Source organism: Gadus macrocephalus, chromosome 15 (genome assembly GCF_031168955.1).
Source record: "Gadus macrocephalus chromosome 15, ASM3116895v1".
Taxonomy (NCBI): Eukaryota; Metazoa; Chordata; class Actinopteri; order Gadiformes; family Gadidae; genus Gadus; species Gadus macrocephalus.
In genome coordinates this window covers 5,859,101-5,871,600 of record NC_082396.1, presented here as the reverse complement: position 1 = coordinate 5,871,600, position 12,500 = coordinate 5,859,101, and the positions used below count along the sequence as shown (strand labels likewise).

The following is a 12,500-nucleotide window of genomic DNA, read 5'->3' as shown; positions in this document are numbered from 1 at the left end:
AGCAAAGATGCTTAGAGGTGTGCGTACGCAGGGTTTTATAAGTCTGAATATTTTTTGGCTCACGCAAAACTTGGCTTTTGGGCGCACATACACTTTTAGTAACGATTCCACGCACAGTTTTATAAATGAGACCCCAGGACCCTAAACTATGGACGATTATATTATTGAAAGCACTTATTGCATGTTGTACGTCCTGGGACGTAGAAAATAGCACTGAACATTGTGTAGCATCTTATCCTATCTATCTTTGTTGTATACGGGAAATTGGTTAACCTAGAGACTATTAGTGCTTGGCACTTGGTTCTTTGAACATCCTTACTGAACCGACAGCGGTATATTGTTTCTCTTTCTTCTGACAAATGTTCTTATTGTAAGTCGCTTTGGATAAAAGCGTCTGCTACATGCCCTCATTGTAAATGTAAATGTATTAGAAATGATAAGGCAAAAGATACAATGCCCTACTGATGCCGATTCCACACAAAAGCACACCTTGGCCCCTGTTGTTTTGCAGTGGAAGTCTGGAGGCTTCTAATACAGCCCTGTCACGGCCCAGGGGCCCAGTCATGGCCCAGGGGCCCAGAGACAAAGACACAGCCAGGACCCCTTAATCTGGCCACTGCTGGTTCCCCGGTTCTGCTGGGAACAGGAACCCAGGCGTGTCATGACCCCACTAGTGAGACATGGATCCTAGTGGAGATTGATCTGGAGGCGTGCAGTGAGGGACTCAGGACGCACAGCGTTACGAGGAGAGAGAACAAGGTTAGATAACCGGAACCACGAAACGTCAGCATGATGGTATCTTTATCATGCCAGCTGCAATACACTGGCGGCACTGCGGTATGCGTCTGTGCGGTTCTGCTCACAAACGTGTGTGTTTGTGTGTGTGTGTGTGTGTGTGTGTTTTTGGGCAGACACGTGTGGGTATGTGCGTGTGCATGTATGTGTACATGCAACCACTTGTGGGTGTGTGCGCAAACGCGTACTTGTGTGTGTGTGTGTGTGTGTGTGTGTGCGTGTCTGTGTGTGCATGCCATGTTTGGACTGGTGATCAGGTCTATTTTGACAGCAGCTGGCTTGACAGCCTGTAATTGGTTTCCTCTTCCATGACTTCCTTTTCTCAAAGTCTCGGCAAAAAAAAAGAAAAAAGGGCAATTTTTGGATCCCATCCATTTAAATTCCTGGTGGCTTCAGAGAGAGGAGCTTGGGAATCATCCTCCCCCTGCTCAGTCTGTGAGTGGGCGAGGTCGATCCCCTGCTCATGGGTTCCTGCCTCACTGTCGGGCCATTCAAAGTGATGAATACGTAGCACAGAGAGGCTGCCAGGCAGATCAATATGAACAGAAAGATAATCATGATAAGCATAATTATAGCAATTTACAACACAAAATCAAAATTTCAAGAGTTTACGAACGTATCATTTTGGTATATTGATTGATTAAGATTTGATATATTACTATTATATATATTATTTTGCTGGGAAATTGGGTATAATATTAGCTGTTTTCTGATCTGCAATTGTTAGCCATCCTAATTGCTGATTGGTTTCGGCTGCAGCCATTCAAAAGTTTGGTTAGATTTTTTTTGTTTACCCAACTGCATCCAAACAGTTTCTGTCTCAGCAACATGCATGCTGTTATTGGAATATCCAATGTGGCTGTGGCAGTGCTACAGCTCTTAAGACTCTCTTCAGACCTTGCAGAGAAACAGACACACAGACCCTTCTGCAGGAAGGAAAGCCATCATGTTGTAACTAAACCAGTCCCGTGGAAAAGTGCTCTTCCCTCTGCAGTTATTGCCTGAGGATCAGGTGTCGGGGAAACACTGCTCTGCCCTGGTAATAGCTAGTGCACCGACTCTGTGATGCCGCTCTTAAACGGTTTATTTCTGGTCTCACACTGACTGTATTTTGATTACGACACCGCTGCAGTCCGCCAATCGACTCCCAAGGTTTAGTCCGTGGGATAGGTTTTGTGTTCTCAGTTGGTGCTCGTTTCCTGCTCCAACATGTCACACTCGGTCAGTGTATGATTCCATCTAGTCAGAAGATACGGAGTCATTCATTTCTAGATGTAGCAGTTTTATGTGGCAGCTTTCAAGCTTCTGTTTATTCGTGTCTTGGCAGAAAATGCCTCATATAATTAGATATACCTTCTCTCATAGCCTTGTTTCTTTATTGTGGATTATATCTGTTATGCATGCAATGGATAGTCAACAGTATGCACTGTTAATCCCATGCCTTAGGGGGCACTGTACGGCACCTGTTAAGTGTAACTTGTAACATCGGGTGCTAGTGAATCAGAGTTAAAATGGATATCAATGTCTCAACCTGCGTTCTTGGGTGTTCCAGTTACTGACTAAAGCTATCCTTATATTATATCACAATCATAATATCCATTGGCGACGAGCAAGATCGCTCCGATCAGAGATCATCTCATTGTCCCCATCGGCCCTCAAGCCCAGGTACGTCGGCAAGAGGAAGGCAAACTTTGGGGATGGCGTAAGTGGAAGTGGCAGTATCAACATGTGCTGAATGGAGTTAAACACGAACCGGAACACGACACTATCTGACTGAACGGTCTGACATCACGAGTCACAATCTATTAGCCGCCCCGCAGGAATGGCGTCTCCCTGTGATTCTTGGCCAACAAAAGGCAGTGTAGTGTTTTTTAAGTTGAAAGTCTTTGGCAAACAGTTTGCAAAGTGACTGGGCTGTCGCTACCATGGTGATGGGTTGGCAAGGGGGTGGCAGTGAGACGTGAATGATGAGAAGGGGGAGACGAAGACAGAAGTGTGGGTTGGATCAGACTGATGCCTATCGTCTGTCCCGGTCTGCCTCTCTCTCTCTCTCTCTCTCTCTCTCTCTCTCTCTCTCTCTCTCTCTCTCTCTCTCTCTCTCTCTCTCTCTCTCTGCCTCTGTGTCTCTCTCCGCGACTCCGACGCGGCCGGGCTGCGGCGTGCGGCGGGAGCATTAGCCCTCTGGCGGCGCGCGGCGGCTGTCAGCGACTCGATAGCTGTCACGCTAACACCCCCAGTGCTATCATCAGAGCACTTATGGGGCCGTCACTCACCTGCGGGAGAGGGGGAGGGGGGCAGGGCCACGTCAAGGGGAAAGAGTGTGTGCCAAGAGCGAGATATGTAGAACTCGGCGACAAACAGACCTTCACAAGGAAGGGGCGGAGCTTGTGTGGGTCTTAGTGTGTGTGGGGGTGGGGGGGGGGGGGGGGGGGGGGTCTGGGGTAAGGGGGGTTGTAACGGACTGATGTAAAATGGACAATGTACCTGTTAGTAAGAGGGGGAGTGCAGTCAGTAATGGGGGGAGGGGGGGCAGTAAGGTTCAGAGAGGTTTCTGGATGCTGAGGCCCGCTTTATGTTCGATTAGCTCTGTGACTACTCGCCTCAAAGGAGCCATTTGGAGTTTTTGTGGGAAACATTGATCTAGCAGCCAGGATGCTGATAGGGAACTACTAGGTGAAACTACAGGCTGGAGCTAAACTTCATGGCGGGACTTTTAATAAGAGAGGGGGAGAGGAACTGTGAGATCGCTCCGCTCCACTGAGAAACAATCCACAGTTTGAGTGTGTGAAAGTGTGTGAGGGTTTTAAACATTGATAATCCTTCTACGTCTGTAATCCTCTACACACTGTGAACATACAAGCATGCATGGTGCTGCTGGATTTGGTCTGATTCAGGAGTGAAATGGACTCTTTATTGCATCTTGGTCTTAATCCAGTGTGTGTTCACACAGTCCACTTCCTAGAGGACAATCCGTGAAGAAACGCTACACGGTGTTAGAGGTTTTTTGTCTAGTGGACAGGACTCACCAAATCGCATTCTGGTCATGGACCTTAATGGTGTGATGACAGCACATTGCAACGCTGTCTTCTTCTTATTGGATTTTGGTGCTGAAAAGCTTTCTAGGCAGCGGCACGGTGTCAGAACCGGTGGGGATTTCATGTTGTGTTTCTTCTGTCTCGTCTCAGACGAGAGGGCCGTGATCGTGGTACCAAAGCAGAATGTCTGGAGTCTGGATGAGGGGCTTGCAATGGGGTCAGCGTGTGCATGCACACACAGACGACAGCACTCTTTTAGGCTAAGTGTTACCGCCCACAGCGGACTGTATTATGGTCCCCATCTTACAGCCCGGTCGGGTCACCTTCCCTTCCCCTGTTCCCTTGGAAGTGGCAAACACTCTAAAGATAGCAATCTTTCTATAAGGTTGTAGTATATACTGTTGGTGGAAAAATAACACACAAGGTGCACTAAAGGTCCGTTTGATGGACTAGGTCTGTAGCACAGGAAGGACATTAAGTAGTACAATCACTGCTATGGTGGCTGCTGCTGCTGCACCAAAGCGGTGTGTGTGTGTGTGTGTGTGTGTGTGTGTGTGTGTGTGTGTGTGTGTGTGTGTGTGTGTGTGTGTGTGTGTGTGTGTGTGTGTGTGTGTGTGTGTGTGTGTGTGTGTGTGTGTGACCAAGTGTGTGCGTGTCTTTGTATGTATGTCTGTGAGCAAGTGTGTGTGTGTGTGCGTGCGTGTGTATGTATGAGCAAGTGTGGGTGTATTTTTATGTGTGTGTGTGTTTGTGTGTTTTTTTTATTCTGAGTGTTAATATTTGCTGTCCTATTTTCTGATTCTCAAAGCACACAGCATCATGTGAGTAAAAAGCACAAATGTGTTGGCGTGTTTCGGTTGATCTAATCAACACCTCGGGTGGGGAAGTATGGTTTTACAAGGTGGCCATATGATGCGCTCCTATAAATGACAATCCCCGGAAACATCCAGGAAACGTTACTGATGGATAATGTTGTGCAGCTGTTTTTGTTCCGGGGTGTATTTTCAGAATATATGCAAATGTGTGCAGACACTCTCAGACAAAAACTCACGTAAGCACACACTCACACACACAGCACACACACACACACACACAGAGCACACAAACCCAGGCATCATAAATTACATCAAAAGTCTGACAGAAAACTAAATGAAAGACATTAAAAACGGCTTTGTGTTTTTCCCACACAGGCAACAGACGGAGACATTGGTACATTTGGAACAGTGCATTACTTCTTCAACGAAGAACCAGACCAGTAAGAAACCCACACCTCAACACACACACACACACACACACGCACGCACGCACGCACGCACGCACGCACGCACGCACGCACGCACGCACGCACGCACGCACGCACGCACGCACGCACGCACGCACGCACGCACGCACGCACGCACGCACGCACGCACGCACGCACGCACGCACGCACGCACGCACGCACGCACGCACGCACGCACGCACGCACGCACGCACGCACGCACGCACGCACGCGCACGCACACACACACAAAGTGTGTATCGTCCTTACAACAATATATCATAAAATCACAATGGTGGCGGAAGTTCTGATGCACAGAAACTTTTTGTTTCCTCTTCTTGCTGTTGTTGTTCTTTCTGTTACAAGACTGCATCTCTGCCTGTGAAAAGAAACCATTCTCTATCTCTTTCTTCTCTTTTGTATCACTTAGCTGTTAATTCATTTGACGAATGTTATGCATTTGAATGATTCTTGCACTTTAAATCTTCAGTGTTGAAGGCACTTATTGTAAGTCGCTTTGGACTAAAGCGTCAGCTGAAAGATGTAATGTAATATTGTGGGTGGAATAGTGTCCTAGCTGGGGGGTTCCACACCAAACCCGTACCCAAAGGGGCTGGGTTATATATTTCTGCCCCCATCAGTGTTAAGTATCCATCTATGAGCCACTATGGAACTTAATTGCCAAATCGATGGCCAAAACTCATCAATATTCGGTCCTTTATAAGGTATTCATTTAATAGAATTGTCACCAAGAACCTCACAAAATAGATCATATGAAGATGATGAACTAGCCGCTGTTAACCAAGCCGATCGAATAAACGATTCATCGCTCGACCCGACATTACGAACCAAGGCTACAAGCCGATGCTACAAACCAACGCTACAAGTCGACCCTACATACTGACCTTACAAACCGACACTACTAAACGATGCTACAAACCGACGCTGCAAACCGACGCGACAAACCAACGCTACAAACCCGACTTTATAAACCGGTGCCACAAACCGACGGCGCAAACTGATGCTGCAAACCGACTCTACAAACCGATGCTGCAAACCGACTCTACGAACCAAATAAAAGCTGACGCTACAAACCGACGCTACTAAGTAACGCTACAAACTGATTTTACAAACCCATAAACCAACTCTACAAACGGACAAACTGACACTGCAAACCTCAGACCTCGGTTCGCCTCCCTCTCCTCGCAGGTTCTCCCTGGACTCGCGGACGGGCTGGGTGGGCCTGCGGGCCGGCCTGGACTACGAGCTGATGCGGCGCTTCACGGTGACGGTGCTTGCCCGGGACGGCGGCGGCGAGGAGACCACGGGCCGGCTGCGCATCAACGTGCTGGACGTCAACGACAACGCGCCGCTGTTCCAGAAGGAGGCGTACCTGGGTATGCTGCGGGAGAACGAGCAGGGCCCGCAGTACGTGGCCCGTGTCAGGGTGAGTTGACCGATGGGACCCCCCTTGTCTCCCCCTGGGTGGGCTTGGTGTCCTGCACTTGACCGTGTTTCCGTGTTTCCATTAATCCATTTTATGTTATGAATTATCGCTTTAGAAAAGGCAAATGATTTCTCGAAATATATTTTGTACTGCTTGCTTGAGTTGTTTTTTTGCCAGTTAACAGTTAATGCGATAAATGGGAGATGGAATTACTTTGGCCGGATAAGTTCTTTGGTAGAGACCCTCAAACTCACACGACTTATCAGCTGGATCTCCCCTGATATTCCCAAAATGCTCCAAAACATGACTGATCAGCTGGATCTCCCCTGATATTCCCAAAATGCTCCAAAACATGACTGATCAGCTGGGTCTTCCCTGATATTCCCATAACGCTCCGAAACATGCCTAGGGGGCTGGGACTTCTGGATGTTTCCATAATGCTCCATGGCATGACTGATCAGCAGGGTCTTCCCGGATATTTCCATAACGTACCGTAACATGACCGATCCGCTGGGTCCTCCCTGATATCCCCATAACGCTCAATAACATGGCTGCTATGGAACAGGTCCGTCTGGACCGGTGAGGAGAACAGACATTCCCCTGTCCCCTCCATGAAAATAATTCTCTCTTGATTTATATGCACAGGGACGGGAATAAAAGGTTTGTGGTGGCCTTTTGGGGAGGGTGGTGAGGTTGAAGTTCTGTGTTTGTGATTAAGTCAGCATATCCTATTAACTTTTACTCCAGCCTCGTTAGACCGTAGCACTAGGCTCAGAGAAACCAACACCCACACTAACCCGCACTCACATACACAGGTACACACAGACACACGCTGACCTCAGACAATGACCTTACACACACACACACACACACACACACACACACACACACACACACACACACACACACACCCTTACTGCAGCCTGAGAGGAGGGAAGCCTGCCTTCATGTCAGCAATTTATTGCGCAACCCACCCGACATGAATTAATGCATGGATTCACAAACACACACACCCACAAACACACACACACAAACACACAAACACTAAAACGCCAAAACAATCCAACGTAAAAAAACAATGAGGGAGAGAGAGAGAGAAGGAGCCAGACAGTGGAAAGTGAAGAGTCGTGACGCTCACTGCCGTTAGCTGCTCTCTTCTCCTGCACAATAGAGGGGAGAAGTTAGAGCCACCCGCTATCACCCAGGGCCTCACACCTGTGTCTGCGTCCCCCATCCCCGTCCAAGTCCCCGGCCCCATGCCCAAGTCCCGCTCCTTGACACCTACCACGGCCACAACCACGCCCCCGACCTCGTGTGTGGAAGCCGGGGCCAGGCGTGCAGCTTCCACACACGTGGTCGGGGCACCTCAGCCCCCCAGCCTGCCCTCGCTGTATCCTCCCCATGGAGCGGCCGCTGAGCAGCCGTGCGTCGGAGGGGCCGCTCCAATGAAACGGGCAAAGGCGGCGAGGGAAGGGGAGGAGGATGAAAGCCGGGCGAACTTGGAACACTTTGGCGGAGGACGACAAACAACCGCTCCTGCTTACTCAACAGTTTGGAAGTGAATCAAAGAAGAGCAGGGAGGAATCAGGAGGACTGCGTGGCGTGTGTGTGGAGGAGATATTCAAGAGAACGTCTCTCTGACAGCTGTCCAGTGTCTAATGATGCCGGTGAAGCAACCCGCCCCCCCACGCAGGCAGGCAGAGCCGCGTCGTCTCCGCGGCGACTGCCAGCTCGCTCATGACGAAGGGAGAGAGTTGACGCCCGGCCGGTGTTTGACGGCGTTGTTGTTGTTGTGTTGGTCGCCGTCGTCTTGGCGGATTAGTGCGGTAATGTGTGATTTGGGCTGTCCTCTGTTTGCTTGGCTTGTCTCGGCTCCGCTGGTGTTCGTCCAATGTGGACGCCCACGCTGCTAATAGCCAGAATTAGCTTTAATCTGCGCAACAACATGTCGACGCTGAGTGAAGGCTTCCTGGCCGGGACGCCGGGACACACAGGGTCCCCCGCCTGCGCGAGTAAACACACACACGCACACGCACACACACACGCAGACACGCACAAACACACACGTGTACAAGCTCACGCAAGCACACAATCACACAGACACAGACATACGCACGTGCGTACACGCACACACACGCACAATCTCAAACACACACACACGTACGCACGCACACGCATGCGCTTGTACGCATGCATGTACACCCACACAGACACAAACACACACACACACACACATATACACATACACACTCACACTCACAAACACACACACACACACATACACACACACACGCACACACACACACACACACACACACACACACACACACACACACACACACACACACACACACACACACGTTGCATGCGCGCGCGTGGATAAAGACACGTTTAAACAGACACACGGCCGGTCCCATGTGGTGCAAACAACACATCGGCGAACGAACGCACAAACGCACGCACAAACGCACAGCGCCACTGTCTCCCGGAGCATCTGTTCTGCCACGCCGTCCGCCTGTCATCCCCCCCCCCAGCCCTCTCCTCTCACAGCGGGCTTGGCTGGTGTCACCGGGGTGTCAGCGAGGCATATGTTTTTAGAAGCACTCGTCTTCCTTTCACTTTTCTTTCCAAAAGTACCTCTAACCCAACCCCACCCACCCACCCACCTTCCTCCCCTCCCCTCCCTCCCTCCCCTCACTCACTCCCTCCCTCCCTCCTTCCCCTCCTCCCTCCTCCCTCCCCCTCTCCTCCCTCACTTCCCCGCCCCTCATCCCTCTCGCCGACCTCCTTCCCTCTTCCTCCCTCCCCCTCTCTCCCTCCCTCCCCCTCTCTCCACTCCCTCCCCAGGCTACAGACGAGGACTCTCCGCCCAACAACCACCTCACCTACACCATCACCTCCGCCTCCGCCTTCCCCGAGTACTTTGACATCCTGATGCAGGAGGGCTACGCAGGTAAGTGTCCTCTCTGCTGGGTGGACCCCCCCCCAGGAGTCCAGACATGTCGACACTTATTCACACACAGGCGGAGAACGTTAGTAAAGCGTCTGACCGGTTGGTCATCAGCAGAGCGTGGCTCAGGAGGTAGAGCGGGTTGGCTGGTAACCGGAAGGTTGCTAGTTCGATCCCCGGCTCCTCCTAGCTGAGTGCCGAGGTGTCCCTGAGCAAGACGCCTCCCCCTGACTGCGCCCGACGAGCTGGCTGACGCCTTGCGCGGCTGACAGCGGCGTCGGTGTGTGAATGTGTGCATGAATGGGGGAATATAAAGTCATATTGAAAAGTGATTTGAGTGGCCACGGGTTAGAAAAGCGCTGTATAAATGCAGTCAGTTTACCATTGTCACCCCAGGTGGCTGTACCTACAAACACCTCCCCTTATCCTTGTGGCATCACTCGTTTACAGGGATGTTAATAAGCACAACTTTACTTACGAATGCCGGCAACCATATGCAGCGTGGGCGGTTGGATTAAACTCTGAGCTCTTTGTTCGTCTTTATGTTTTTATGGTTGTTTATTTGGTGTATTTTCTAAAAGTGAGGATAGGATTCACGCCAGCTGTTGTTGTCGCTGACCCGGCGTTTGTCCGGTCGTCCCATGCGATGCGGCAACCCATTAGACTCCAACCACCTGCGGTTCAGATGTGATCCAGAAAGCATGCTAATGACGTGTGTTAAGGGGCTTTAGCGCTCAGAGCTCACACTGCAGCGACCGCGTATGTTTATTCATCTGTCTCTCTTTCTGTGTTCTCTCCATGCTTGCTCTCTCTCTCTATCCCTCGCTCCTCTCTCTCTCTCTCTCTCTCTCTCTCTCTCTCTCTCTCCCTCTTGCTCCTCTCACTCCTCTCTTGCTCCTCTCTTGCTCCTCTCTTGCTCCTCTCTTGCTCCTCTCTTGCTCCTCTCTCTCTCTCTCTCTCTCTCTCTCTCTCTCTCTCTCTCTCTCTCTGTCTCTGTCTCTGTCCGCCTCCTGTCTCACTGTCTCTCCTCCACGTCTCTGTCTGCCTACCTACCTACCTACCTGTCTGTCGTCGTCGTCCCAGTGATCAGCGTGAACAGCCCCCTGGACTATGAGCGGGTCCCGGCAGGGCGGATCCACCTGACGGTGATGGCCCGGGACGGGGGCAGCCCGGCCCTCAACAGCAGCGTGGCCGTCACCCTGGAGCTGTTTGTGAGTACACACACCTCCTCCACGACTCTGCATGGCAGTGTGTTAAAGGCTCCTGCAGGGATGGGGTCGTTTTTTGCTAACTTCCTGTCCGTTTATTCCTGTCCGTGAGCAGTCCCCTCCCTCCTCCTCCCCACGTCACACGATATGATTGGTTATATTTATGTACATCAAGTATGGCACCCATTGTACTCCTGATCATCCCTAGAAGGAGGGATCCCCCCACTCTGCATGCAGTCTCAAGATTTCTTATTCACTAATTAAGTTTTCTTAACCTATAGGGGCCAAGGGTCAGGGGGGTGTCAAACATACGGCCTGTTAAACCCCTTGAGAATACGGCTTTGCAAATACAATTGAATTGAATTGAATGACGGGACTCTGGTCTCTACTTCCTGGAGGCTGTCTTGCATTCTCTCTTTTCTAGTCACTTTTTTCTTGCTTGCCGTGTCTGGTTGTGTAAGCCATGCCTGGGAGCTCTGGAATCGGTAGCCTTCATCCGTCCCGCCATTGATAGGCAACGCTGTCATCCTGCGGCCTGGCCGTGAACTCGCAGGGAGGAACCGCCCCCTTGTGGAGTTCTCTCTCCTGATTGGATGAAGTGGGAACGGGATACCGAAACGCAGGGGGGAACCGCCTCTTTGTGGAGTTCTCTCTCCCGATTGGATAAAGTGGATACCAGGAATCAAACATCGGTTAACTGCAGTGCTGAGCGACTGGGAGACCAGTCATGGCTGTCGGAATATGGAGCTGTTTAACAATTATCGGAACGGAAAATATTGCTTAAAGCGCCTTTAAGCGGGGAGCGTATGTAAAGCTAAGCCACCATTTTGACCAAGTGTAATATATACGATAGTCCGATTTCTGAAGATGGTACTTTCACGGATGGCCGCTCCATCTATATCCTCCAAAAGAGGCTGAATGTGTGAAATATAGACGGTATATACAATGTACCAAACGCTGTGCTGGCCAGAGGAACTTTGGCTGCGGCAGACATAGAGAGAGTGAAAGGGGATGAGGAAGTCACGGTGCGATGCAGACGCCTACAGCGAGAGATCGACACAGATCTACAGTCTCTCTCTCTCTCTCTCTCTCTCTCTCTCTCTCTCTCTCTCTCTCTCTCTCTCTCTCTCTCTCTCTCTCTCTCTCTCTCTCTCGATTCTCTGTTGTCCCCCTCCTCCCCTGAATGTCGTGACTCACACCACAGGGGTTTATCAGTAGCTGGCAGTACTGCAAGCACACACACACACACAGACACACACACGTACATACATACACAGCCACACACAATGCTGTGCTCCCTGACTGCCACCCAGTCGTGATAGATAGTGCAGCCAGTGACAGTTTTAGCATTTCTTACAGCTCCCACAGCAGGGGGGTGGGGGCTCTCCATAAATAGCAACACAATTGAATGGGGTTTGTATGAAATAGGCTAAATGAATAAAGAGGGCTTCATTTCGTTTTTCCTTAACTTGATGTGGCAGTCAGTGTGACATCACATCCTGTTTCAGTGTGCAGTTACTTCTTTAAGTCACGCCACGGCTTCTGGCTGTTGTTTCAAATTAAAGACAGGGGAGATTAAATTGCCGCACGTGTTTTTCTTCTCGAACCCGCTTTGATGTATGGATGCGTCGCTGTTCTTGGATACAGCCACGTGACGCAAACACTCCCCAATTCACTTGAGTGAGATGTCTTTTGCGGTGTATTGCAGTTTGGGTATAATTGTTACGCAGACACAACTTTTTCATGCCTCATTATTGAGTTTGTCGTGCTGGCTCTGTAACAATGCTGTAGGGGGGCACTCCATC

The 12,500-nt window shown here is 50.4% G+C and overlaps 1 protein-coding gene across 1 annotated transcript in view; it reads left to right on the top strand.

Moving 5' to 3' along the window:
- The window catches only part of cdh23 (cadherin-related 23), a 160,408-nt gene that overhangs the window by 93,309 nt on the left and 54,599 nt on the right, over window positions 1-12,500 (top strand). The window contains 4 exon segments of the mRNA XM_060073834.1: window positions 5,021-5,085; window positions 6,300-6,537; window positions 9,385-9,490; window positions 10,571-10,698. Of these exon segments, the coding sequence (XP_059929817.1) occupies window positions 5,021-5,085; window positions 6,300-6,537; window positions 9,385-9,490; window positions 10,571-10,698 (537 nt within the window).